This window comes from Chironomus tepperi, unplaced genomic scaffold, assembly GCF_022539635.2.
Source record: "Chironomus tepperi strain 1889 unplaced genomic scaffold, CSIRO-AGI_Ctep_v1 contig_376, whole genome shotgun sequence".
NCBI classification, from domain to species: domain Eukaryota; kingdom Metazoa; phylum Arthropoda; class Insecta; order Diptera; family Chironomidae; genus Chironomus; species Chironomus tepperi.
Window position 1 is genome coordinate 743,517 of NW_027226498.1, and position 27,692 is coordinate 771,208.

Below are 27,692 nucleotides of genomic sequence, written 5' to 3' on the forward strand. Positions count from 1 at the left end.
GAAATGGTTTTTAAAAAAAAAAAAAAATAGATGGATGGTTAATTTTTTAGCCTTCATTTATTCATAAAATAAAAATGAACATAAACGTGAACAGAAAATAAATAAGAAAAAAAATAAATTAACGATTTATAGGTCCTTTATCCATTTAGAGAATTACAATATCCGCATGGCAGGCATGCATGTGGTCAAAATTGCTTATAATACCATGATATTAAAAATTATAAGTTGTTGGAATAGCAGATTTGTATGATGCATCATAAGTTTGTTCCTTAATGAATTGTCTCAAATTTTCTGGTTTTGGACGAACGGTAGCCAAATTGTTTTCATATGCATATTCCATAACTTTTTCAGCTATTTCAAGTGAACAAGCTTGAATACTTCTTAATGGTGGGTATAATGAACCATTTTCCAAGTCCTCATCAGTAACAAGATCAGCGAGTGCCTTGAATTTAAAAAAGAAGGTAAAGCAATATTCAAATTTTTCTAAAATTTCTTATTTTACCTTTGCGGATATCAAAAATATGTCTTCTGGAATGGTTGAGCAACTAGAGGCAATAACACCAAGAGCAACTCCCGGAAATATGTAAGAATTATTTCCTTGTCCTGGATAGAATGTCTTTCCGTTAAAAACAACGGGTGGGAATGGAGAACCAGAAGCGAAAACACACTTTCCATTGGAATACAAATATGCTTGTTCAGCAGTACACTCAGCCTTACTGGTTGGATTTGATAAAGCAAAAATTATTGGTCTATCATTGAAGTCAGCCATTGATTTAATAATATCTGGTGTAAAAGCTCCAGCAATTGCAGCCTGCGAAAAACGGAATTAAATTAACTCTTGATTCAAATGGAGCTAAGTATGATATATACGTACAGCACCAATCAAGACTGTTGGTTTCAACATGTTTACAGCATCAGCTAGAGTATCGACTGGTTCATGGGGATGTGCAAATTTGCTCTTATGATGATTAATACCACCTTTTGGACGATCCTTAACAATCAATCCCTTACTGTCAACAAGCCAAACTCGTTTTCTGGCTTCCTCTTCACAAATACCCTCGCGAACCATTGCCATTACACACAATTCAGCAATACCTAAAAAATATAGTATGTATATTTAAAAGCTTTAGTCAAACTCATAAGAAAAATTATATTTACCTAATGCTGCTTCTCCACTTCCTTGGAATAAAATTTTATTATCCGACAATCGAGTTTTAGTAATGCGAAGTGAAGCAATTAATCCTGCTACGGCAACACTAGCTGTTCCTTGAATATCGTCATTGAAAGTACAATAATGATCACGATACTTCTCAATCAAACGGAAAGCATTTGAATTTCCAAAATCTTCAAATTGAATTAGGCAACTTTGACCAAATCTTCTGACAGCAGCTTTCATAAACTCTTCAACAAAATCATCATATTCCTGTCCTGTAACTCTTTTTTGTTTTAATCCAATATACAAAGGATCATCAAGTATTGCTTGAGTATTGGTTCCAACATCAAGAGTAATGGGTAAGCATTGATGAGGCTTAATTCCAGCTAAGGCAGTATAAAGTGCTAATTTTCCTACACTAATTCCCATTCCATTTGCTCCCAAATCCCCTAAGCCTAAAATTCTTTCTCCATCAGTAACAACTATGGCTCTTACGTCATGCTCAGGCCAATTCTTGATAACATCGTAAATATGACCCTTGTCATGAATAGTGATATAAAGTCCTTTTGGATTTGTATAAATCAATGAGTATTTTTGACATGCTAATCCTACGGTTGGCGTGTAAACAAGTGGCATCATATTGCTAATATCCGATGCAAGAACACGATAGAATAAGTGCTCATTACGGTCTTGAAGTCCCATCAAGTAAATGTATTTGTCCAAATCGGTAGCACATTTTTCTAATAACATATGAGCATGCTTAACTTGATCTTCTTCAGTTCTAAGTGCAGGAGCTAACAATCCATGTATTCCCAAAATTTGTCGTTCTTGTCGACTGTATGCTAAACCCTGAATAAAAAGAATATAATGTTTTATTAAGTGAATGATCAAACTAAGTTATTTGTACAATGACATAAGTGAAATGAGGAACACCTTAATAAGTGCAATGTTACACGCATAAATAATTAATCTATTAGGTACGAAAATCAATGTAAAATAAAATTCAAAGGTCAAAATTTCAAGTTAACAATTATCATGTTGCGCATAATGCAGATCTTATACAAGTCAAATCACGTGTTGTAAGAGTTAAAGAAAGAAGGAAAAAATTGCAAACATAAAATCATCAAAAACCTGTTTATGGTTACGTCACTTCTTCATATTTTTAATTTTACTTTCAAACCAAACACCTTTACATAAAAAAGTATGATTCAAAGAATTAGGTATTTGTGTCATTGGTAAAGCGTAAGTGGAACAAAAAGTGAAAGTACTGTATGCTGTAACTTTAGCATATGAGTAAGTTTTTTTGTTAATTTGGTTGCTATCTTAAATGTGCAAAAATGATTTATGAAAAAAGATAGAAAACCCCTTTGTTTAGAATTGCTATCTGTTATCAATTGACATGATGATAGCTTATCACTCAGTTTCCGTTTACGTACATCGTATCCTCATTCAAATAAATACATTTGTTAATCTATTCGTTTTCACGAACTAACAAGGCATGTTTTGATGGAATTTTTTAATTAAGCTTTAAGTTATTTTATGAAATCGTGCAGGTATATAGATCATCAAAATTCGCAATCTATCTGCTGGAGAATGCAAAATATGTTACATAAGGCTAATAACATTATTGACATTGAGAAATCATTGATACATCGAATGTTAGGTATAATTTAACACGTTCAGCAAGTGTAAAATTGCAAACTTAATTTGACTATCGAAAGAAGGATAAACATAGTTTTCTATTTATTGTCAAAAAAACCCATACCTTGTGACCCATATACAATGAATTGTATTTTAAGCCACTTAATTGCGATAAAGGCTGTTAAATCTCAAGCTGAAATCTCTATCACTTTTGTTAAGTACAGCTCAATTATTGAGTGGGCAATATATTTTGTTTATCACAAATCGATACTTATGAGTAGAAGCACGAACATCGGATGAGGTAAAATTGACCTTCAAAATTCAAAGGGAATTTACAGAGATATTTACGTCACCGTACTTAACTCACTCATTATTTACAAATTGTACTCATCTTTCAAGCGTGAGATTAAAGAACAATCATCCGACTTGCGCAGGTCAGACAGGTTAATAATCTGATCTGTCACATTAAAAACAATTTCGATACGTATATATTTTATTTATTATCAATACAATTCATTAATTAAATTTTTATCATATAGTTCGTATCACACTTCTAAAGAATAGTCAAGTACTTTGATGATAATGCAGAAACGAACGTTAATTGATTGTTCTTTTGTAGCAATCGTGCGTATTCTAAAGTGATTTCTATTTATATTCATTAGATAAAAAAATGGATGTCCTTGAAGATTGAAATTAATAACATTTTTATTTTACACGCTTTTATTCAAGTCACTCTGTTTGTATGCGTCAAATCTTGCAATCGATTTTTCGACCACTTCTGTTGCTCCAATTGAGCTCAAATTTTTTCTACATATGTATTCCCGATGACAATACAATATTTAGGCTTTTTGAAAACACAAAAATGCTTAATTATGCTATAATTAATTAAAAATTATTTGATATGGGAAAAAATCCGAAGTCAATCAAGTATATTCTCAATGTACATGAATTAGACTATTAATAGAGCTAAAATCCAGTTTATATGATTTACTGTGCATTCGTTAATAATACCAGCTATTAATTATATTAAATATACTATTTGTTTAAAGTATTTTTGGAAGAGAAAAAACAAAGATAAGTATTTTTCTCATGGAATATTTAAAATTCAAAAAACCGTTAAAGTTTGAATCTCAAACAACCGTTTAATTAAAATGAAATTTCCATGAAAATTTATTTATGCATATTGAATCTGGACATAATGTGTCTGGATCTTGATATTATGGACATATTGTGTCAGGATGTTAACAGGGTTCTAAATACGGTTCTGGATGTTACTGGATCTTGTTATATTGAATAAATATGGCTCTGGATGTTACTGGTTCTTACTAAACTGTATAAACACGGTTCTGGATGTTACTGGATCTTGATATAGTGTATAAATACGGTTCTGGATGTTACTGGATCTTACTAAACTGTATAAATACGGTTCTGGATGTTACTGGATCTTACTAAACTGTATAAATACGGTTCTGAATGTTCCTGGATCTTGTTATATTGAATAAATATGGCTCTGGATGTTACTGGTTCTTACTAAACTGTATAAATATGGTGCTGGATGTTACTGGATCTTGCTAAACTGTATAAATACGGTTCTGGATGTTACTGGATCTTGCTAAACTGTATAAATACGGCTCTGGATGTTACTGGATCTTGCTATATTGTATAAATATGGCTCTGGATGTTACTGGATCTTGCTATAGTGTATAAATACGGCTCTGGATGTTACTGGATCTTGCTAAACTGTATAAATATGGTTCTGGATGTTACTGGATCTTGCTATAGTGTATAAATATGGTTCTGGATGTTACTGGATCTTACTAAACTGTAAAAATACGGTTCTGGATGTTACTGGATCTTGCTAAACTGTATAAATACGGTTCTGGATGTTACTGGATCTTGCTATATTGTATAAATATGGCTCTGGATGTTCCTGGATCTTGTTATATTGAATAAATATGGCTCTGGATGTTACTGGTTCTTACTAAACTGTATAAATATGGTGCTGGATGTTACTGGATCTTGATAAACTGTATAAATACGGTTCTGTATGTTACTGGATCTTACTTTATAGTAAAATGTTAATGTTGTTAAGGTCTCAATGTGAAAACGAACAATTTGATAATTATATCTATACACAGTCGGACGAACGAAGCGAAGCGAAGTGGAGTCCGACATTACTGTGATCTATACACAATCGGACGAACGAAGCGAAGCGAAGTAGAGTCCGACATTTTTGTGATCTATACACAGTCGGACGAACGAAGCGAAGCGAAGTGGAGTCCGACATTACTGTAACCTATACACAGTCGGACGAACGAAGCGAAGCGCAGTGGAGTCCGACGTTACTGTGATCTATACACAGTCGGACGAACGAAGCGAAGCGAAGTGGAGTCCGAAATTACTGTAACCTATACACAGTCGGACGAACGAAGCGAAGCGCAGTGGAGTCCGAAATTACTGTAACCTATACACAGTCGGACGAACGAAGCGAAGCGAAGTGGAGTCCGACGTTACTGTGATCTATACACAGTCGGACGAACGAAGCGAAGCGAAGTGGAGTCCGAAATTACTGTAACCTATACACAGTCGGACGAACGAAGCGAAGCGAAGTGGAGTCCGAAATTACTGTAACCTATACACAATCGGACGAACGAAGCGAAGCGAAGTGGAGTCCGAAATTACTGTAACCTATACACAGTCGGACGAACGAAGCGAAGCGCAGTGGAGTCCGACGTTACTGTGATCTATACACAGTCGGACGAACGAAGCGAAGCGAAGTGGAGTCCGACATTACTGTGATCTATACACAGTCGGACGAACGAAGCGAAGCGAAGTGGAGTCCGACGTTACTGTGATCTATACACAGTCGGACGAACGAAGCGAAGCGAAGTGGAGTCCGACATTAGTGTGATCTATACACAGTCGGACGAACGAAGCGGAGCGAAGTGGAGTCCGACATTACTGTGACCTGTACACAGTCTGAAGAACGAAACGAAGCGAATTGAACCGTCACCGAAATATTTTAAGTATTTACGTAAACGAATTGAATACACATGGGTCGAAAAATCTCTTACTTGATATGACTAAAAAGAATAAAATAAATTTATATAAAAAAAAACTTTTTTTAAAAAGTACACGCTTTTGTTCATGAGTGAACTAAAAAGAAGAAAATAATTTTTTTCCGGACACACAAATATAAAACAAAATTTTTAACTAAAAATAAAAGCGTGGGGCGCTCATAATAGACATAATGTTATACATTCTTAGTTACTTGTACATTCAAGCCCACTACTCAACAAGATATAACAAGCAGATTTACTCCAATAGATATTAATATGTAAATTGATAAGATTCTATTTTAGCACTAAAAAGAAAAGTTAAATTAGTGCATAAAGAGAATTAGGAAATTGTAGTCAAGCATCCCGAACAGACAAGATGCATGCTCATGAGTATGCTCATATAGTTGAGCATGTTCAATTACATTAATTGAGTATACATATAAGCAAGCTCATGAAAATGAGAATATTCATTGCCTGCTCTGTCGACTACTGTAAATGGTAAACGCTAACATTTATACAATTCCAAGTAACTAAGAATGTATAACATTATGTCTATTATGAGCGCCCCACGCTTTTATTTTTAGTTAAAAATTTTGTTTTATATTTGTGTGTCCGGAAAAAAATTATTTTCTTCTTTTTAGTTCACTCATGAATAAAAGCGTGTACTTTTTAAAAAAAGTTTTTTTATTTGTAATTTAAATTAAGGAAGCACAATAGCATGCAAAAAATATGAGGATTTCTAAAATTATATTTCGAGGTAGTAGATACTAAATTTTGTATTGCATTTTCATGAAAGGAAAAATGTGTATATGCATTTCTCTTTGAAGTTCAAGGACACGAAGCTAAAACTTGTGAGAATTGTGAGAACAATAGTCGCGCGCATGATCACTCTCTTTTTTTCTTTATTATCAAATATACTTTCACTATCATTGAAAATCGTATGACTCAATATTTGCTATCTCATCAAACAAAAGGAAATTTCCAATGATCCAGATAAAATAAATTTTTTAAATGTTTTCACTTGTTTTGCAAATTTTCTGTAGCTAATTCCCTATCAACAAAAGTCATTAGCTCACTAAAATAAAATCCCATTTCGTAACTCTTGGATTATGTTGCAAATATTTTAAATCAATAATTTTTATTTTTAGTCAAATTTTCAACTCACCTTGTTAAATCGTCCATTTCTAAGGCGTTGTAAACCATAGCCTGTTATCTCACTTTCGGATTCAATCGGCCACTGACCGAGTCTATCTCTTGTTTCACACATAACTTCCGATTTTTGATTTTTTAACTCTGTTGACGAAAGAACTTGAATTTTCTCAACAACTGATGTGTTTTGTCCGACAGTTTGATTCTGACTGAGAAAATTTTCATTCGTTTGTGTTTTATATTTGAAATGCTCACTATTTCTCATTACATCGTGATTTTCATTTTCAGTAGCGACTCTGAAAGGTTTATTGTTCAAGTTTAAATTTATGCTACAATACCTCACATATGATTTTAGTGGTTGATGAAAGTTAATTTTCGATAACATTGTGGTTTGAACTCGTCAGAGTAATATCGAACTATTTCAAGTGTGGCAATTTAATAAGTATGCGATAAGCACTTTTAATTAAATACTTTTTCAGCTAGTTGTATTTCTTAGCAATGCAAAGATACATTAAAGACGTCAAATTTGTCTGAAGGTGTTGACACGACCAGTTTCCAATTGAAAGTAAGTCTTAAGTAATAATAATAAAGTTATCGACAGTCTGTTTTATTTCTTTGTTTCCACATTCTTCTGTGTATATACTCGATAAGGGTCGTGTTGTTTAAGTGAGTAGAGATAAAGACCTTTCTCAGGTCCAAATATGGAAAAATCGTTAAGAAATGTTTAACAAGTATCATGTGTAATAAGCCATGCTTCAGATTATAAGAAAAAATTAATACATGATAATGAGTGAAATGAAAATAACGAATTTAATTCTTTTAAACTCATCAAGAATAGCAGTATGAACCAAAACATCATATGTTTCCTAATTGAACTTACAAAGAGAGGAAGAGAAACTCTCTCAAGTTTCCTAATTATGACGACTTATAGAACTTGATTTTTATTAACATTATAAATGATTTGCAATTTTTTTTGGGGAATTCTTACGTATATCCATTTAGAACCTTCTCGGATTTTCCGTTTACATGAGTTGACAACATGATCAAAATATTTTATATCCAGAAATACTTGACGAAATAAAGGTTTAAGTTCAGCGACTGTAAAAACTTCCGCAATTCACGAAAGAAATAAAATTGAATCAGTAATTTGTAGATGGAAAAAAACTAACGGCTGATTTCAACTAAAAGGTTTCCAAACGACTGAGCTAAAAAAGTGATTTTGGATTTAAAATATAGTAGTAAAACTGTGGTCGCCAAAAATTTTGTTATTGTCTTTTTTAAAGGCTTAAAATCGCAACACATTTGCAAAATTTAAATCAAAACACTATTTCCTCATTCAAAAGCGCATCTGTCTACCGAAGTCGTGAATGTAATAATTCGCGTTTTTATTAACTATTAAAACTACGTTATGACGTCACAGTTTATACAGTAAACTTGTTTCCAAACCAGCTGTTCAAAATGTTTGTGTTTGGGGGGTCAATACCTATGTAAATGTATTAATTTTTTACAATAATATTGGTTTATTTCATGAATTTCTTTTAATATTACAAGAGTATGCTGAATTATCTGGTATTTTATTTTATATGCTTAGCTAAACTGACCATATAAATATAATTCTATTAACTTGTTAATGCTAACGAATTCATTTATTACCTTTTTTTATCAGCTAGTATAATTATAGACATCAAGGTCTACCACACTAAGTAGTGTATTTATTTTTGTTATTCAAATAAAGTATTACCACAAACGACTAAAGTATTAATTGCTGGTTTTTTATCAATTGAAATTAAACTTTACTTTCTTACCTTCTTTTATGACGACATACCGAGACCGCATTTCCCATATTTAAACTGATATCTAACAAAAATAAAATAAAATTTTGGAAGTTCAATTGTGGTTTAATATTGACTAAATTTGGCATTGCAATCTCTTTTTTTTTATTGTTTGCGAACATCTTAAAATTTCATAAGAGTGATTATGCAGACACATTTTGAACTTTAGCATGATGGTGATATAATGCACAAACTAGAGTTAATATGTCTTAACAGGAATATACACTTGGGTATAATTAACTCTTTAATTAAAACAAAATAATCTTCTTTGTTCATTAAAAAATAATAATCACTTGATTTACCTGACAAGTTATATTAAGTACCTGATTTCAAATAAATCTTATAATTGAGATGAGACTCTATAACAATTTTCAGAAAGTCAATTTTAACTGGGCAAACTTTCTACAAACCATAAAATTTATATATATTTTTTCAATGAGATTGCACATCCATGATTACAACTTATTTGATTCCAATCAGATAATTTATAATTATTCTAATAATTATGGTACTCACTAAAAAAGTAGCAGTGGATATTAATCGAGACAGATAGCGTAAGTGCGTCAGATAATTGACAAATCTAAAATTCTATTGAAAATAGTAAAGCGCGTGTTATTATAAACGAATACAGTAAGTCTATCTAGTTCGCTCGAAGCTTCATTACTAGTTAGTGCTTTATTTCCTTTTTAATTTTTTGATGAAACTATTACAATTATATTATGTTACTAAAAGAATCATTAAAACATATACGAACATAAAAAATGCAATTTTAAAACAAGCTGTTGCAATGAGACACACGAACACTTTAAGTTTTTTTTTTTCAGAATTGTGTAAAGTATCTCTATTGCTTTATGATTTTTATGCGTATAATTTGAACCGTCTTTGTATTTGAAACATATCATTGAAAATCAACTCTAATAATAGTTGCTTTAATACCAATAATGGACATATTTCAATGATTCTTAATTATACCGTTTGTATAGCAACAACAATGACGTAGGAATTATAAAACCAAAACAAAACATTGTATGTTATTAGTCTATCTAATGTCATCCACAGTGTTCTGCCTTTTCATCTAATTTTTAATCCTTTTTCTGTCATTGCTGGAAAAACAACACTTTATCATAATTTTAATTCCCAAAATCTCAATTGTAAACATTAATTTATAAATAAATTTCATCTTAATCCTCAAAGCGTTCATATCAATCGTAACAAAGAAGGATTCCTTGTATGTTTCAGTTTGTTTGTTTGTTTGGTAGTTTGAGTCTCGGTGCCAAGTTAGGGGTTAGGGTGGAACAACAGAAATAAATTTAAATTTCTCTCTTTATTGTTACGACAAGAAATAACTAAAATAAAATAATGTAAAATTTGTAAGCTGTTTTCAATTTAAACGGTTTCAATATCATCGATCAATCATGAATTTTCAACAAAAATAAAACAAGTTCTGTACACACTTCATGACTCGAGCGCATATATTTTTTTCATTAGAATGATGTACCTAACTGTCTAATTAACTACAAAGACAAAAAGAGACTTTCTGAGGGATTGGGTCTAAAATTTGCATTTTGCGTAACGGTCCCTATATAGACTACCATTAGTGAACGAATGTTATTTCTTAATAGTAAGATTTATTGATTGACAACAATATCAAATCAAAACTTGATCACATTCATAATTTGGACAAAATGAACAGTTTTTTCATATCCAAATCAGAAACATGAAAACCAAAAAACTTTTTATTTTTTCACATATTATATAGGTTTAGAATCGATTTTTGAGGATAAATAATAAAAAGGGAAAATGTAGCACACAAATTTCGTGTACACGGTTAATATTTATTTGATGAATGACGTCGTAATGAAACAACAAAATGCACTCAAAAAGTCTGTATGAAAAATTGATGAACTTCAGAAACTTTTACAGCAGTTTCCGTACGATATTCTACTTCCATTAGGTCAACATATTCTCAAGAAAGTATTCACACTGCTCAATTTTTACTGCCTATTTGACTTAACTCAACATAATGTTAGTCTAGAGTGTCATGTCACAAGTCTTGTGTGTCATGTCACAACAAAGATTGTCCACTACTGACTAACTGTAACATAAGAGAATCAACGAATGGGTAGAATAAATTTATAAAAATTTCTATAGCTCTATAGAATTATACCTTTTAGGTACACCAAAAATTAATCAATAAAACATGTGGAATTAACACAAACAAGCAAGCATGAAACGCGAAAAGGAAAGAGTAAAAAGCATAATAATAATGTTTTCGAATACATTAAGCTAGGTTTCGAAGCAAACATTACTTTTTCTACTCAAAATGCAGTAGTTTTTTGTATTTTGCTTTGTACACATCGCAGCAATCTGGTTTCAATTTATTTTTATTATCCTTCAGTTTTGTTAAAGTTCTCCTAAAAAAAATTAAATTAATAAAAGTCAACCTCGTATTTGACAAAAATGTCAGGAAGCAGGAATACTATAGTTAGATCAACAAAAGACACAAAATCAACTGCTTTAAAAAGAGACAATAATCATCATGATATTGAAAAAGATGAAGCATTGCTAAGAAAATACATTTTTACTGAGGTATGTCATCTACAGAAACATAAGTCGTTAGAAAAATAATGAAGATGACGAGTCAATTTTTTTCTTTTGTTTTGTTTCACTTTGTTTTCGGATATAGGATGATAATTTTACACCATCTATGAGTTTAATGACAATAGCTTCTGCATTACCTGACACTGATTACATGGATAGTACAGGAGATAAAGTCAATTCAAAGTCCTCAAGTTATGACTATGATGCGGCTACTTCATACGATGATGTTGATTATTCAGAATATGACTTTGATGATGATGAGGAAGAAGATACTACGTGCAATGTGAAATTCAATTTTAGACTATTTCGTGATGCTATGGGCGAAATTCCAATGACTGAGAAGAAAAAGTATGAAACGGTTGTGTTTAAGATTCAGTTTTTTTATGTTTATAGACTGGTCATGTTGTGAATGACTCTAATAGGCAAAGAGCATGCTTTCATGGTATAGAAACACCATTACGATACCTAAAAGCGGTCATTTTGCCTGCTAGAGTGACTCATACATTTTTTCTTCAAATTTTCAATTTTGAAAAATTCAATTCATGTAGATACAAACAAGGAACACGTTCTAGCCTGACATTTTCAAATCAACGAGTTAAGGAAATAGAAAGGGATAATCGAATTTTATTGGAGAAAATAATGCGCAATGGCCCTTCCGGTGACAGCTATGCAAAACAACAATCGACTATTAATGTAATAACTTAATATTTATGGACATGACAAAATAATTATCATGACTTACATTTTTTCTCCTTTCGTGATATAGAACCAACGACCGAAAGTAAAATCGGCAGCAGAAGTTAATAGACGAAAGAAACAGCAACAAATAAATTATGAAAATCAGCTTTTGAAACGCAAACTTGATAAAATTGCAACTCGTCGTGCATCCGTTTCAAGTTCTTTGGGATGAACTTTACTTATTGTCGAGAAAAACCTAAAGTATTAATTTCCTGAAGAAATAAATTTGTGTGAAAAAATAAACATCATTTTAGCATTTTTACTTAATGTAGCATCATGTTATATCTCTCAAGACAGCCTTAAATAAATTAAGTGTTCATTATCTAAAACTAATCCTGCTAAAGCACAAAAAATGTTAGATGCATTAAATTTGGTGTAATTAATTAATGAATAATTAACATGGATTAATTCATATCCTTTGGAAAACTTAACCTAGTAAAAAAATTCCCTCGCAATAATCATGTTAAATAAAAAGGATAAAAATGTAAATTTCTATGAGAATCTTTAAAAATCATGAAAAACAGCGCCACATTGCGGAAAAGCTGAAAGTTATATTTCAATGGATAGAAGAAAATTATGAAGCTTTCAACGCACAGCCGCTATTTTCTAATTGAAAAATTTTTCTTTTCTCATTCGTTGTTCTCATTTGAAGCTGAGAACTTATATTTTCATCGTTTTTAAAAATTCACAAAAAGGAAAAATTTATTTTCTTTAGAATAACTTCCTGTAAGCTCTAATCTATACAGTGGATGATTTTATTAAGTGATAAAAATGTGATAAGTGAACATTAAAATAAATTAAATAATTTTGAAAGTAGATATAAATGTTATATTATACATGATAAGAAAAATATATAATCAGGACGTGAAAAAAGATGCTTCGAATAGATATAACTTCATATAAAGGTGAACAGTTGTATAAATATTACAAGTCAAACTAAGTTGAATACAAACGTGAATAAAAAAAGGCAAGAAAAAAAATATCGATCGCTTGAATTGATGTAAAAGTAAAAAAAAAAGACGTAAGGAAAAAGGAGAAAAACGGAAGGAAAATTGTGTTCACATTTTGATTTTTCGGTGTCATATACATGTACATTAGTGAAATAAGCTTGAAAAAAAGTCTATAAAAAGCTTAAACATTTAATGATTATGATTAATATTATTTGTATAAGGCAAGGTTAGAAAAATGAAAAGCTTTTGTGACTGAAATACATTTTCGACTGAAAATACATCTCCCTTATCATTATCCTAATGTCATTTTTCTCATTTTCACGTACTTTTTTGATAATAATGCTATTGATGTTTTTGAATTCAAAACTCTTTAATTGAAAATTTTATTTATTGTATGTTTTTAAGCAACAATAATGCATAATTAATCAAAATGAGAATCATGAAATTATATTTTTCAAACCAGTGGTGGACAACCTTTTATTTTTCGCAGCACACCTTGGTGGAAAGTCTTGACAAAAACCACACACGGCATACAGTTCATGGCAACACATTAATATGCCGTGAGAAATAGGTTGACCACTACTGGTTTAAACAAAATTTACTAAAATATCAAGTTATGATATATTTGTATATTTAAAATAAAAGGAGGAAGTTCAAGTTTATATAAAGAATCTAGTATTGGCACAAATACACATGAATGACGGTCTAAAATAAATATTCAATATTAAACTTTTCTTCTCGTTTTTACAACTTAACATTCATGAGAATTCTATAATAAAAGAAGCTTTTATCCCAAAATATGTATATGTTCCATATAAAAAATTATTAAACTTTTATGACCATGACATTCAATATTTATATGAAAACGTTCAGTTTATCGATTATCCGGACAAGATTTATTGCTTTATAAAACGCTTCAAGTTTCTGCAAAGTTATTGTCATTAAGTTTCCAAAGTAAAGAATCAAATAAATTTTCTGTCAGCATGCCCGTCTTTTCTGTTGACACGGAAATTATTTAAATTTTTTGTGATGCAAGATCCTTTAATATCTCATCAAAGAGGAATTCCAAGCAATCAAAACTTTCTGCGTAAATCATGTCAGATAGACGTTTACATAGCTACGTTCTGTTGTTTTTTAATTATAATGTAATGTTTCTAGTATACTTAAAAGTTTATAATTGAAGTTCTGATTCAGTTCACTGTGTCTTCAAGAGCATATTAATAATTTTCCGAATGGTTCAACAGGATCTTGTCATTACAGATGTTAAATTGTTTATTGGTGATAAGCCTATAGCACGACACTTCAGACATAGCTTGTTAAAACAGAAATCTGATATCATTCTTTAACCGCATTTTCTACATTTGTACATATATTGTTGTATAGAAGCTGCATTCAGCCAAAGCTCATTACGAAACCTTTAACGTTTTATAAGCTTTTCATTTTATCACCACTATGCTATGTATGGACCAAAAAACAAAAATTCTTTTTAAGGTTTTATGCCGTTTTATGTTCATTTAATTTTTAATATTATACATGCTGCAACTTGCCTGCTATGATTGTATTTCTCCTTTCACATATTTTGTGTCGACTATAAATCATTCACGACTTTCAATTTAATTTCAAAAATTCTTAAATAAAGGCATTATTAACTCTTGCCAAAAAGTTGTCTTCAGGTGTTTGCGAGCAAAAATAAGAAAAAAAATTTATGAGGAAGAAGAAGTGTATATAAAAATATTTACGAAAGCCAATTCTCAAAAGGAAATAACCAACCCCAAAAATCCCTTTTCTGCTAGATGCTAAATATGCATGTCAAAGGAAATGACTATTCGGAAAGATTTGTACAAATGATGGACAATTTTTCATTTTTGATAGCAAATTTCATGCTGTGAAAGATATTTATGGTATATAGCAGTATATACTTTAACCAACTTTAACATTTTTCATTAAACTGCTCAATATAAAGTTTGAGTAAATCCAAACGTGGCTCTTTTGTGGAAACAATTCAACCATCAGAACATCAAAAAGTTCCATAAATCAATAATTAATATACATGAAAAAGGCGTGACAAACAAGAAATTCAATCAAAATAAAAGAAAAAGTTGTCAAAGATTAGCATAAAGAGCAAAAATAATCATTTGTGTCAGGCTTATCTGATGATATTAATTCAGTAATTAATACGTTTCGAACATCCAAAAATATGTTAAAATGGAAGAAAAAAAGGATATAAAATCCATCAAAAATCAATTAGATGTTTGAAATAGTCACGTTAAATCTCACTAGTTTCTGATACTATATACTACATTTTTGTATTTTTATTATTAGGAATAATGCCTAACTTTTAATCCTAATTTCTTTTGGAAGCTAATTATAATTATTCAATACTTCTTCTTATTATTCTAGCATGCATCATGAAATTAGTTGTTCTTAAGATTAATCCAAATGCTTTTCATTACTCTAATCCTTCCTATTTTGTTTTATTTATAACAGAAATAATAGATTCTTTACCATGTGAATCATTTTAAATTGTGCATTGTTTCTTAAGAATTGAACAATCCAAAATAAAAAGAATTGGAGGAATTGATGATTTATTTAATGAATTATTCATATAATGCAGTAAAAGCGACGCTGAATGTGTGAAACTACTAGTGTTGATTAAATAACACTGGAATAAAAGTCAGAAAATAGGAAAAGTGAACGAAATTGTATTGGTATACTAATTGCAAAAATTGTTCAGATTATGTCAGACAAAAAGGCAAAATAACATAAAAAATTCCAACAACCAAAACAACTTCAACGAATTATGAACAATCCGACAAAAAATCCAATAAAAATTTGCAATAAAAGCTCCATGCTATAATGGTGTTGAGCAGTGAATGGTCACAAGTGGAAGTGATAGATTTAATAAACGATGGAACAAATTTGAGTGGGCTCGGTTTTATTTTAGTCGGAGGACGCAGCACTGGAGTAAGTGTCATCACAAATACATTATAAAAAATATCCTCCACTTCTTGATCCATTTACATTCATTATCATTATTTATCATACCATTTCTAAGTCTCTTGACTTTTTATTGTATTAGGGATATTTTAAATTCATTCATAAAATATAAGATATCCTCGTGCTTTTTAATGTATTGAAGTATGTCTTTTTATTTTTTCAAATTTTCATCATCTTTTGTTTTATTTTTTATTAATGAAAATTCGCTTTTGATGAAATTTCATTTAGGTTGTTATAAAAGCACTTATACCAGGCGGAATTGCTGAAAGAGATGGTCGACTCCAATGTGGAGATCATGTGCTTCAAATTGGTGATGTTAATTTACGAGGTATTAATTATAATAATTTAAATAAAACAAAAATAATTAGGTAATTGACGTTTATAATTTATAGGTTTTAGCAGTGAACAGGTTGCAACAGTTTTACGTAGTAGTCAACAAAATGGTAGCATACGACTCATTGTCGCAAGACCAATAGAGCCAACATCTCCAGATTATCAAATGATATCAAGTACAGCCCCTATTATCCCAACAAAAATGTTAACAGGTGATCCAGAGGAATTGGATAAAACATTGCAGTCTGCCGGTTATATTGCCACAAACGCATCAACATCAGCAATGACGAATGCGTCTTCATTTTACAATCCACAAATTAATATTACTACAAGTAATCCAGTGAGCACTATAGATGAATGTGATATTGAGCAATTTACGACGCATATTGAGGTGGTTACTGTTAGCACTAATGAAAATAATATCCTTGTATCACCAACGTCTATAAGTCAATCGCAATTAATGACACAATATCTAGATACACCTGAAACTGAAACATATGATGTAGAACTAAGAAAAAATGTATATGGCCTTGGAATTACTGTTGCCGGCTATGTGTGTGAGGAAGAAGATTTATCCGGAATTTTCGTAAAAAGCATTATTGAAGGAAGTGCAGCAGAATTGAGTGGAAAAATTCAAATTAATGATAGAATAATAGCCGTTGATGGAAGATCATTATCAGGAGTATCCAATCATCAAGCAGTCGAAATCCTTAGGAATACTGACATAGGTGTTAAATTAACATTAGAAAGATTTCTGCGCGGTAGAAAATATGAACATCTTCAAGTAGCATTAGTAGATGGAATTAAAGAAGATAGAAGCTCTCAAAAATCATTGCCAGCATCGCCGTCCGTGACAACTCTATCAATTTGTCAAGCACGCTCTGATGCTGATTCAATTGTCACTGAATGTGGAGAATGTGAAATTGAACCTGAATTGGAATATTCTAGTGGTGATTCCAATAGTGTTGTAGAAAATGGAAACGATTATGATATAGACGAACGAGAATCGTCGGATACTAAAGTTGACGAGGCAGAAAATGACATCAACCACTATGGACTTTGTGATAACGGTGAAAATGATGATGACGAAGAAAAAAGTGATGATGAGACACCTGTTAAATCGCCTAGTTTAGATTCAATGGCTAGAGATTGGCAGGATCAAATAAATAATGATTATAAAATTGTAGTGGCAGAAGTTAATAAGCTGTCAGGATTAGGTATAAGCCTTGAAGGCACTGTAGAAATTCAAGCGATGGGCGTAGAATTACGTCCACATCATTATATTCGTTCAATTTTAATTGATGGACCAGTTGGTAAAGATGGTCGTTTGAGAACAGGCGACGAACTATTACAAATTAATGAACACAAATTGCAAGGATTACGACATACTGATGTTGTTAAAGTTATCAAGAATCTTCCGGAGAAAGTAAAAATTGTTTGCGCTCGTGGAAAACATGAACGTGAAGTAATAAATACTTCTCAAAATCCTGAGGCCTTTGAAACAAGAAACATTTTGGCATTTGGCTTACAAAGTCTGTTTATGCCGGGATCGCTTAACACAAAAGCATTATCAGAAAGTTCACTATATACTTCAAGCACCGCAACAATAACAGATCAACAAAAGTCTAGATCGATGGAAAATGTATCGGGATTGGCTCTTTGGACAGAAGAAATCACATATGTGTCATTGGAGAAGACAGAAAAAGGTTTCGGTTTTTCCATTCTTGACTATCAAGATCCACTTGATACAGATGCGACAGTAATTGTTGTGCGGGGATTAATTCCAGGTGGAGCAGCTGAAAGTGCAAATGTTATTTTTCCAGGTGACAGAATCGTAACTGTCAATGAACATAATCTTCGCAACGTGACATTAGATGAAGCTGTTCAAGTACTCAAAAGTATACCATTAGGTTATGCACAAATTGGCTTATGTCGTCCACTGTCTACATCCGATAATAACCTCTCATCTAATAGTAATACACCAACCACATAGCTAGACATAATTGATCTGTTTTTTGAACTAGAAATATAATAAAAAATAGCAGAATGAATGAAGGCATAAACATTAAAAAAACCATTATGAGACCAATAATATTACCATTTAAAAACCAAAGAAATTTAAAAGCTTTGCCTGCAAATTTTTGTATTACTAAAAATATTTATGAAACTTTATCAAAAGTGTTTCAAAAGTATCGAATAAGAGATGCCAATTTTTGCAGATCAAGACGCAACTAGTTATCTTCTAAAAGAATGAGTCATGGACTCGACAAGTTAAGTTCAAAATGGTGTAGTTTGAACAAGAAATGTTGATCTTAAATTCTTTACAGAGCTCGATGTCGACTTTGAGTTCTGATTCTGCAACAATCCAACAAGTCTACCCAAACTGAACGTTTTGAATTTAATTTAACAATTATTTTTGTAGCAAAACTAGTTATTGAATCATGTTAATTAAAAATTAAAAATTTTTTTCGCGCTTAGATCAAAATTTTCAATTTCTTCAATTCCTACACAAAATTTTAAATGTTCCAAGTAGCAAAAAACTTTCCATCGAAGATAATTTATCAAGAAACAGATCATAAATATATATATATTTGAAAACTTGGATTAAAAGGCAAAGGTCTTTACGTACATATTCAAAAATTTAGATTATGACGCTAATGTTTAGATAATGAAAAAAAAAATTATATTATTACAGAGATTTAAGTGATTTATATCTAAATATGCGATTTTCGAATTTATTTACTTTGACATCTTAAAAAATACAATCGTAAATCCTACAAAATATGAAAATAAAAATTTCAATATTTTTCATATTTTTAATTTCTGTTTATTCTCAACTTTTATACAAGGAAAAAAAATCAAATTGTTTTTTAAAAATAAAAATACTAAATTCCATAGAAAAGAAAGAGTATGAAAGATAATTAACACTTGTAGAAGTAGGACACCTAAAATTCAACAAAGCTTTATAAAAGAGAAAAAAAAAATATTTGAAAAAATTTCAACTTATAATATAGTATTAAAAATAAAAGAAATAAAAAATGATTTAAGAAACAGTAAAGCTTTATAGGATCCATTCACTTATTCCGTAACGCAAAAATTGACCCTTCTCCGTAACAAAATGTCCATACAAAATGATTTTCAGTGATATCCCTCACAACCCCCCTAAGAGCGTTACGTAATAAGTGAATAGCCCCATTGATAATTATTTATTAAATTTCCTTTATTCCTTAGCTGAGCAACCGGCATTCAATCAATTAATTTTCTTTAAACAGGATAATTTTCCAAAATTCGAACTAGAATGATTCTTAATAAAATAATTGATTGAACTAAATTTTTATCTTTGATTGTTTTTCAGACTTTATTTTTAAGATCTCCAAAAGCTTGAAGTGATAGTTCGTCAGTTTCAAAGTTTTAAGTAACTTAAATTCAAACTTATTACGATGTGAATTTCAAATTAAATTTAAACTTTTTTAAAGTTTAAAATAAAACTCAAATTTTGATTTGGGAGTTAACTTATCCTTTACCTACCTTGGTCAGTATCAAATTGTAATGTCATGCGAGTCAAACCTTCGTCCCAAGATATATAGATGTAGAAGATGTTCATACGGAGTACACTCGACCATACGGATTTTCGTATACTAATGTAAACAATAACATTTGAAAAATATTGTAAATTTACATTCAAAAATTTTCGCACAAACATAAAAAGATACCTTATTTTTGAGCTCGAGCTAGCTAGAGTAGCATATAATAAAGCATTTACAATGCTCCTTTACTAACAAATTCATTTAAAAGTAGAAAATTTTGCAATTTAAATTTTTATAAATTTTACAAATTTTCTTTCATAGTGTTAGTGTTTACATAAAAAATCAAATTTTTGACCGTTAAAATCGACCAACTTTTTGTATGAACACATCAATATATCTTGCTTCGTCCTTAAAAGAGAGATGGATACAGATTTCCAGTCTGTTTTCCTACAGTTTGAAGAAAGGCACTTTTACATTGATAAAATAATATAAATATGGCCCGATACCTCAGATTTCGTTCTACTTCGACTATAGAACATGCATCGTAAAATTAAGCTAATATTGAAGTGTGAAATCTAATGACTTAGAAAACATACAAAAGACACATTTTTAGTAAAAGTAAATGTTCGTTTATTCACCTATCGTACAATTTTTCATTCTTAACTTAATTATGTATTAATACAATAAAAACGAGAGAGATAGTTTAAAATTTGTTCCTTTTTTTGCTCTTTATCAAAAAAAATTTTTACGTTTCTGCTGATTTCGTATTATTTGGCGAGACTCAAGCTTTGACATAAAAAGTCTATTTCATTTTTAAAAATCTCACTGTATTTTTTTTATACCACGTTATTTTTTCCTTAACTTGCTTTCTTGATGCAAAATTTATTTATAATCCAAAACTTTAAATTTTTTGGAATCATTTAAGATTGATTAGACAGTTTGAACTTTTCATATCACTGAATATGACATTGCAGATGTATCATAGATTATCTTGATACTTGAACTTTTATAGTCTAGTCTATAGACCTCTAGATAATCTTTCAATATATTGTAGTAAAATCATTGTGTTTTCTATGTTGTATGATTGAAATTAAGTTTAAGAGACGAGAGAAATAATAACTAGAATAAACTGAATTTCTTCATCTCTACTCAATTTTGTTCTTTCTTGATATGATATTTTTAAAAAACTTTTTATACAACTTATTTCCAATATATCCTATTAAACTAGTGGATATTAAGAAAATTGCTATAAAATCAAGACAGTATTGCTGATAATAAGGAACATTTCTTCCAGCAAATTCTAAATGTTTGACGCCTTTATGTCTGATCACATATTCTGTCCAAAATATAGCTTTATCTAATGATGATATTGGCTGATCATAAACTAAATCTCTCAATTTTATCATATTTTGTTTATATTCAGGTTTAAGAACCTCTAAAATTTTATCCTTTAACGTTTCTTCAGTCATCTCAAGAAGATCAATTTGACTTCCAACTTTTCTTTGCTCTAAACGATTTGCATTGGCATACTGATCACCCAAAAATGGAATAACAAGCATTGGAACAGCACAATGAATTCCTTCCTCCATAGATTGATGGCCTCCTTGAGTAATGAACAGCTTTATATTTTTATGGTCCAATAAGTCTCGTTGCTAAAATTAAAAGACATAATTGTAATTTAAAATAGCATTTCAACAAAATATATAACTTAATAGCTCTACTTTTAAATTAATTTGTGAGTAATCAACATTTATCAGTTAAGAATGCCTTAGTAACCTACGTAAATTCCTAAGCAATTGCGAAAAGTTAAACTACGATAAAGATGATCCATAATCGGGATTATTCTCGAATCAAAAAGAACTGCGTCTTATTTTCGACATGTGCTTTTTAATTTCCTTCCTAAGAAAAACAGTTATTCGCAATATTGTTAAAGATAGATAGGTAACTACCAGGAACTGAACATCTCAATAATATAGTTCAAACAAATGAATGTCTATTGGTTGAAAATTGAACTATAGAAACTAGATATGCACATGTGTATGTATTATAAGGTGTACAATATACATTTATACACTTTATTGCTTATGATAATGGAATACTAATAAATAGGAAGGTAGGTATTATAAATGAATAATGACTAAGAATTCGTAATTGTGAATTTTCTTGTGATTATTATTAAACGCAATAAGTTGGATCCTGCTGATTATTAATACATACTCAAAATTAATTATAAAGCAAAAATGTGTAGTAAGCGTGTATGTAATGTGTGTCCTCTAAAATTCTTAAAATGATTGAGATAAAATAATAGAAAACTCACTGGAAGCCACTTAGAGATTAAAACATTGTCTGGTTGATTTTCCATTACGTTCGATTCCCATTTCCAAATCACATCGTAATCAAGTAACTCAAAAACTCGAAGGAATATTTTAACGAATTTTGGATTGAGTTTTGATGATTTCACATTAGATCCTAAGCTCATATATATGACACCATTTCTTGAGTTATCCATGTACTTTTGTAAATCATTTGGTAAAGGCTTGGCATCCTCAATGTGAATAAAACCTAGTTGAATTGTTGTTGGTACCATTGGGCGAGAAAATCCTAATGCTGGATGTGTATTTACCATTAAAAATTCAATTTTGTGCAGTAACTCTAGTGGAGATGCATCAATCATTGGGAAAAATCTATGTGTTAGGCTAGTATATCGATTCCATATATCGGGTCTTATGGATATAGTGTAAATAATTTTCGCAAAAGTTTTCAGCACATTCCAGCGTTCAAAAAATGACAATCGATGGTTTACATATGGAAATAATGCAGCCTCATTAACCACAAATGGATTCACAAAATTTCCCTGCATTAAATGAACTTCCATTGGTGCATCAAACGAATTAAATCCAATTAATGGTGCATCAAACAAATCCGCAAATGCATGGTATGGCAAAAAGCCTAAATAAAAAAAAAATATTAATCATAATCATGATAAGAGATATAACGTCAAGTTATTGCGTACCCATAGCTTCAATGATTACCAAATCAAACTTTAACTCGTCACGATGATTAATAAGATATTGTACACCGGTTGAATTTAACTGTTTAACTAAAACATCGTAAATTGTCGTCGTAAATGCTTCAGAAGTAATCCATGAAAAGAAAGGAATTTAAATTGATTTTTCAACTAATCCAAACGGCCAATGACTGTGGTTTTTGCAGAAAGTCTACCAAACATTTGAAAATTTTGTGAATTCTCACCTTTTATCATGACTTCAACTCCTATATTGTTTTCCTTGTACCACACAAAATCAAAGCCATCCTCCCACATTTTATAACTAAAGCTCAAATCGATCTGAGTAATGTTTGGATGGTTCATAGGTCGTGGATCTGTTGTTATTAGATATACATAATGACCACGCTCTGCAAGAGCTTGAGTTAGCACTTTGGACGCAATTGTATGTGAATAAGATGGTGCGGGAAAAATTGCTAAAATATTTGCAGCTAAGGTTCCCGCATTAGTCACTGCTATGATAACCACGAGATTGATAAGAAATCTCATTTCTTATGATGTGAACTATATTCTCCGTACGTTAACAATCAAACCGTCCTATTGAACTGAAGTTATAATACTAACTAAAATCATTACCTAATTGACACATTCAGTAAATTCAGTACGACGATATTGAAAATTGGTTATCTTATCTTAAATTTACCACTACAGTCCATATATACACTGTGCATATAATATAAAAAGTACGTGAAATATAGACATGTATTGGTATTTCAAATCAAAAATTTCGTCAGAAAACCACGCCATTCTAAGGTGATGCTCCCTACATGAATCACGGTTGTAAAACATCTTTAAAAAACTAATGTTTAATTAAGAGTTATCAGAACAAATAAACATGTGCAAACAAGAACTAGGTACATAAATATATTAAAATACGATAGAATCATGTATAGTCACACCGTCATTTCATCATTTATTTCAACAATTTCATAAAAAATATTAAACTTTTTTCTTTGAGTCATTAAATTTGTCAATTGAAATATTTAGATTAGTTCCATCAAGTTTCAAGGCACGCAAAGTTTCGGCAAATAGTTTATCTCCAAGTTCTTCATCCTTTACAATATCAACGACATCAGATTGAACACAATCACTAAAAATTGGAATGATAATATTATTAGAATGTTAGTGAATGCTAAACTGTAAGGCATGCTGTTTTCTTACTTGAAATATTCCCCAGTCACGGTCGACAACGAATTATCAGTCGCAAGATAAATAGCTGTTTGTGCACCTAGATTAGGTGTTTTCATAAAAATCCACATCCAAGGTAACATTAAAATTTTTGCAGAAAATGATCGCATGAGAGGAGACTGTCTCATATGATTAGTTCCACGAACTAGACCAGGAGATAAACAATTGACAGTAATTTTTGTTGATTTTAAAAAATTAGCCAATTTTTTGGTGCTTAATACAATCGCTAATTTTGAATGAGCAAAAGCATCCCGTGGATGAAATATTGATAAGTTTGACAAAGGATCATCAACACTCATTTTTCCTGTGGCGTATGCATGTGCTGCAACGTTTATAATACGACCTTGTTTTGATTTTTTTAACATAGGGATCAATAAATATGACATTAGGAAATGGCTCAAGTAATTTACTTGCAGATGTGTCTCGAATCCATCTGCAGTTTTTTTATATGGATGAAAAGTAACGCCGGCATTATTTATTACGATATCAATTTTGCTATAATCCGTTTCTGAAACGTGAATGAAAAAAGGTTTACTATGCTATGTAACTTAATTAAGCATAAATTTACCAATTGAATTAACTAATTTTGTAACACTTTCAAAAAATCGTAAATCAAGCTGACGAACATCAATACGAGCATTTGGTAAGCTTTTCATAATAATCTTCTTTATCTTCTCTCCATTCTCAGAATTTTTACAGCACATGATAATATGACCACCACGTCTGGCCAATTCTTTGACAATTTCTCTTCCAATACCTTTAAAAATTTTATTAATTAATCACTATAATTTCCACATTTAGAGTTGATAATTACCACCATCAGCACCAGTTAATAGAACAACCAAATCATTAATTGTATTTTCACTTGGACAATTTTGACCTCCCATATATGACTTTACAGTCATTACTATAAAGACTAAGAATGCTATTATAAATGGCCACCATGTCTTAAATGGATCAGCATCACGGAACAATTCGATTATATCTTCAACCATTTTTTATCTGTATGATCTATTGAAAAAACTTATTTCAACTAACAGTGCAGTTCAGAAATGAGATTCTGTTTGTTGAAATTATTTTTTTGTCAATTGATAATCAGGGGTGTCGCAACAAAAAACAATTTTATACATCTAGTGTTAAGTTTTCATGATTTAATTTTATTAAATTAAGGAAGATAAAAAAATATTCATTCGATTTAACATATATCACAGTTATGTATGCAGTTAAATGTGCATATCTCGTTATTTTTAGTATCAAGTATTAGTACACATGCGTATGCTTATTAAATGCAATTCACATACCGGAAAGGGAAAATAAACGAGTAATTTTTTCAATTAAGTTAAAATGTTTCTAAATTAAATATAATAAGTACCTTTAACGTTCCTTTATTTAGATTATCTTCGATTTTATATATTTTCCAATTTAAAGCTTCAATTTTTCACATTTATAAAAAAAAAATACGCAGATCATTTTTTAAGTACATAATTGGTGCATAATGCAGAAGTAACCAACTATTCTAATATTTCTTCTTGCAAGCTTATGAAACTGTTCATAACTGGGAATTTTCCTGGTGAGAGTAAATTTATTGGACCTTTAGCTTGCAGAAATTCTCGATTTTTATCATATTTTTGACGATTGCGATCAAACTTTTGTTGGCGTTTCCAATCTAAATCAATATCAGAATCATAATCATCTAAATCCAATTTATTCTCAGGATCTTCAGTAATTTCAATTCCTTTTTCTTTCAGAACTTTCTTTTCTCGTTCCTTCATGTCTGCATCAATTGTAACAATTCGTTCCTTTAACTGAGCCAATACTGGTTTGAAGCACTTCTTGGTTATTTTTACTTGTAAGTCTTCTTCGTCTAAATCATCAGCACTGACCGATGCTTTCTTCTCAATATCTTCTCCAAAATTTTCTTTATCGGGATCAACGTAAAAGAAATCATCACTTTGTTTTGGATTTTCTTCTGCAATCTTCAATGGTTTTTCTTCATTTTCTGCCTTTTCAATTTCCATTGAATTAATTTTGGCTTCTTCAATATCCTTATTCAAATATTTCTTCATCAAAATTAACATTCGATTTTGTTCATCTGAACAATCTGACAATTTAGAGCCAAGTGCTTCCAAATACTTCATCACATCATCCATTTCAGCCTTATTCGAGTTTTGGTAATTGTTCGTTAGTTGAATCAACAATTCCTGATAGTCTTTCAAATTTAAAACCAAAGATAAAACTTTCAATGTAAAATCAACTGTAGATGATCGAATATTGATTAGTTCCTTCGATATAGCCTTGTTCATTTCATTATCAACTAATTTCTGAATATTATTTTGTAAATCAGATTCTTCTTTTTGCAATAGAAGAAAACTTGGTAAAAGCGACGTTTGATGCTTAATTTTGCTAGTAATATCACAGAGTTTCTTCTTTATAATGAATTTTCCTTCCTCGAGATTTGTGGCAAAAATGAATCCAATTCGTAGCAATAAATGACTTTGAACATAAGCAAATAGACCGAATATATTTTTCAGCATAGTTTGAGGATCATTCTCTTCATCTTTGAAATCTATAGTTAACAATTTGCAATTGTCAACATCATCAATATCTTGGTAGAAATAACTATATTTTTCATCAATCTTGAAGCAATATTCGAGATATTTGAGGAAACAGTATAAAGCGCGAACAACACGCTTTGTTAGATTCAAAATATCGATTGAAATATTTCGATCCTTATTGACTCGCTTTAAGTTATCTGCCTGTGCCTTTATATAATTAGCATCATTGATATAGTTTGTTGCTTTCTTTACAGAAAACTCAAAGTCATCCAGTGATTTGATAAAATCTTTCATTTGAGTTTCATAAAATATACGTTGGTTTATGTTCATCTGTTTATTCAAATATATGATAGGAATTGCACCGGTAAGACATGGAATCAAGTAACGGATGCTGTAACACAAAAATTCATTTAAAATTATAATGTCAATATGTTAATTTAAGTAGAAAATTCTTACTTGTTATTGAGATAGTGAAAAATTCCATATGAAGACAGAACCACGCCGGATGTCGACAAAAATGTAAAATAATTCGACTTTTTGGTATCTTCAAGATTAAAATCATTAACAACTTCCTCTAAGCTCTCCAAATCATCACTTAGCAAACGTTTGGAACATAATATTTGCACAATTAAATTTTTTTGCAGTTCCTAAATTTTAAAAATGAAAATTTTAAGTAAATTGATTATGATTAGTATGTTCTTGAATTGCATCCTTTTACTTACATCCTTTTGAGTGATTTCACACAAAATTTGGCTTTTAATTACGTTTAATTTATTCATTTTAATTAAAACAACAATTACTCATGCTCCTTATAAATTTACATATCAAAACTCATTACACATCAATTTAAATTTCTTTTTGCCGTTAGAGTTGATAAAAAATAAATAACAATCGGGTTATAACTT

General features: G+C 30.4%; 6 protein-coding genes across 6 annotated transcripts; 2 read left to right on the forward strand and 4 right to left on the reverse strand.

Moving 5' to 3' along the window:
• Positions 1-38: 38 nt before the first annotated feature.
• Positions 39-7,583, reverse strand: Men (Malic enzyme). The gene is made up of 5 exons (XM_070647200.1): positions 7,019-7,583; positions 1,159-2,002; positions 875-1,095; positions 503-811; positions 39-442 (listed from the first exon to the last, which is right to left on the reverse strand). Exons 1-5 carry the CDS (start codon positions 7,385-7,387, stop codon positions 212-214), a joined length of 1,974 nt encoding a protein of 657 aa, XP_070503301.1. The 5' UTR covers positions 7,388-7,583; the 3' UTR covers positions 39-211.
• Positions 7,536-12,360, forward strand: hmw (hemingway). Its single transcript, XM_070647201.1, has 5 exons — positions 7,536-7,578; positions 11,244-11,423; positions 11,521-11,783; positions 11,984-12,128; positions 12,202-12,360. The coding sequence occupies exons 2-5, from the start codon at positions 11,295-11,297 to the stop codon at positions 12,343-12,345; spliced, it is 681 nt and encodes a 226-aa protein (XP_070503302.1). The 5' UTR covers positions 7,536-7,578; positions 11,244-11,294; the 3' UTR covers positions 12,346-12,360.
• Positions 12,361-12,905: 545 nt separating this feature from the next.
• Positions 12,906-19,149, forward strand: LOC139096180 (patj homolog). The gene is made up of 4 exons (XM_070647861.1): positions 12,906-13,078; positions 15,611-16,087; positions 16,349-16,448; positions 16,513-19,149. Exons 2-4 carry the CDS (start codon positions 15,980-15,982, stop codon positions 18,444-18,446), a joined length of 2,142 nt encoding a protein of 713 aa, XP_070503962.1. The 5' UTR covers positions 12,906-13,078; positions 15,611-15,979; the 3' UTR covers positions 18,447-19,149.
• Positions 19,150-20,586: 1,437 nt separating this feature from the next.
• LOC139095898 (UDP-glucosyltransferase 2-like) lies at positions 20,587-23,614 on the reverse strand. The gene is made up of 4 exons (XM_070647441.1): positions 23,233-23,614; positions 22,994-23,110; positions 22,298-22,929; positions 20,587-21,632 (listed from the first exon to the last, which is right to left on the reverse strand). The coding sequence occupies exons 1-4, from the start codon at positions 23,531-23,533 to the stop codon at positions 21,126-21,128; spliced, it is 1,557 nt and encodes a 518-aa protein (XP_070503542.1). The 5' UTR covers positions 23,534-23,614; the 3' UTR covers positions 20,587-21,125.
• Positions 23,615-23,927: 313 nt separating this feature from the next.
• naz (nazgul) lies at positions 23,928-25,315 on the reverse strand. The gene is made up of 4 exons (XM_070647442.1): positions 25,047-25,315; positions 24,801-24,989; positions 24,206-24,740; positions 23,928-24,134 (listed from the first exon to the last, which is right to left on the reverse strand). The coding sequence occupies exons 1-4, from the start codon at positions 25,225-25,227 to the stop codon at positions 23,984-23,986; spliced, it is 1,056 nt and encodes a 351-aa protein (XP_070503543.1). The 5' UTR covers positions 25,228-25,315; the 3' UTR covers positions 23,928-23,983.
• A 272-nt stretch (positions 25,316-25,587) lies between these two features.
• dind (diamond) lies at positions 25,588-27,609 on the reverse strand. The gene is made up of 3 exons (XM_070647440.1): positions 27,510-27,609; positions 27,244-27,434; positions 25,588-27,178 (listed from the first exon to the last, which is right to left on the reverse strand). Exons 1-3 carry the CDS (start codon positions 27,564-27,566, stop codon positions 25,744-25,746), a joined length of 1,683 nt encoding a protein of 560 aa, XP_070503541.1. The 5' UTR covers positions 27,567-27,609; the 3' UTR covers positions 25,588-25,743.
• Between the last annotated feature and the right edge of the window lie 83 nt (positions 27,610-27,692).

Bases quoted from the DNA above. Each gene is read 5' to 3' on its own strand.
- LOC139096180 (XM_070647861.1), top strand. From the start codon at position 15,980: ATGGTGTTGAGCAGTGAATGGTCACAAGTGGAAGTGATAGATTTAATA. The intron at 16,088-16,348 runs GTAAGTGTCATC...AATTTCATTTAG, and splicing joins TCGGAGGACGCAGCACTGGA to GTTGTTATAAAAGCACTTAT. The intron at 16,449-16,512 runs GTATTAATTATA...TATAATTTATAG, and splicing joins TGGTGATGTTAATTTACGAG to GTTTTAGCAGTGAACAGGTT.
- naz (XM_070647442.1), bottom strand. From the start codon at position 25,227: ATGGTTGAAGATATAATCGAATTGTTCCGTGATGCTGATCCATTTAAG. The intron at 24,990-25,046 runs GTAATTATCAAC...AAATTTTTAAAG, and splicing joins ATTAACTGGTGCTGATGGTG to GTATTGGAAGAGAAATTGTC. The intron at 24,741-24,800 runs GTAAATTTATGC...TTCACGTTTCAG, and splicing joins AAAATTAGTTAATTCAATTG to AAACGGATTATAGCAAAATT.
- hmw (XM_070647201.1), top strand. From the start codon at position 11,295: ATGTCAGGAAGCAGGAATACTATAGTTAGATCAACAAAAGACACAAAA. The intron at 11,784-11,983 runs GTATGAAACGGT...CAATTCATGTAG, and splicing joins CCAATGACTGAGAAGAAAAA to ATACAAACAAGGAACACGTT. The intron at 12,129-12,201 runs GTAATAACTTAA...TTCGTGATATAG, and splicing joins AACAACAATCGACTATTAAT to AACCAACGACCGAAAGTAAA.
- LOC139095898 (XM_070647441.1), bottom strand. From the start codon at position 23,533: ATGAGATTTCTTATCAATCTCGTGGTTATCATAGCAGTGACTAATGCG. The intron at 22,930-22,993 runs GTACGCAATAAC...TTTTTTATTTAG, and splicing joins GGTAATCATTGAAGCTATGG to GCTTTTTGCCATACCATGCA. The intron at 21,633-22,297 runs GTGAGTTTTCTA...TTTTAATTTTAG, and splicing joins TAATCTCTAAGTGGCTTCCA to CAACGAGACTTATTGGACCA.
- Men (XM_070647200.1), bottom strand. From the start codon at position 7,387: ATGTTATCGAAAATTAACTTTCATCAACCACTAAAATCATATGTGAGG. The intron at 812-874 runs GTACGTATATAT...CGTTTTTCGCAG, and splicing joins CAACAGTCTTGATTGGTGCT to GCTGCAATTGCTGGAGCTTT. The intron at 443-502 runs GTAAAATAAGAA...TTTAAATTCAAG, and splicing joins TATTTTTGATATCCGCAAAG to GCACTCGCTGATCTTGTTAC.
- dind (XM_070647440.1), bottom strand. From the start codon at position 27,566: ATGAATAAATTAAACGTAATTAAAAGCCAAATTTTGTGTGAAATCACT. The intron at 27,435-27,509 runs GTAAGTAAAAGG...TTTAAAATTTAG, and splicing joins GTGAAATCACTCAAAAGGAT to GAACTGCAAAAAAATTTAAT. The intron at 27,179-27,243 runs GTAAGAATTTTC...TTTGTGTTACAG, and splicing joins TTTCACTATCTCAATAACAA to CATCCGTTACTTGATTCCAT.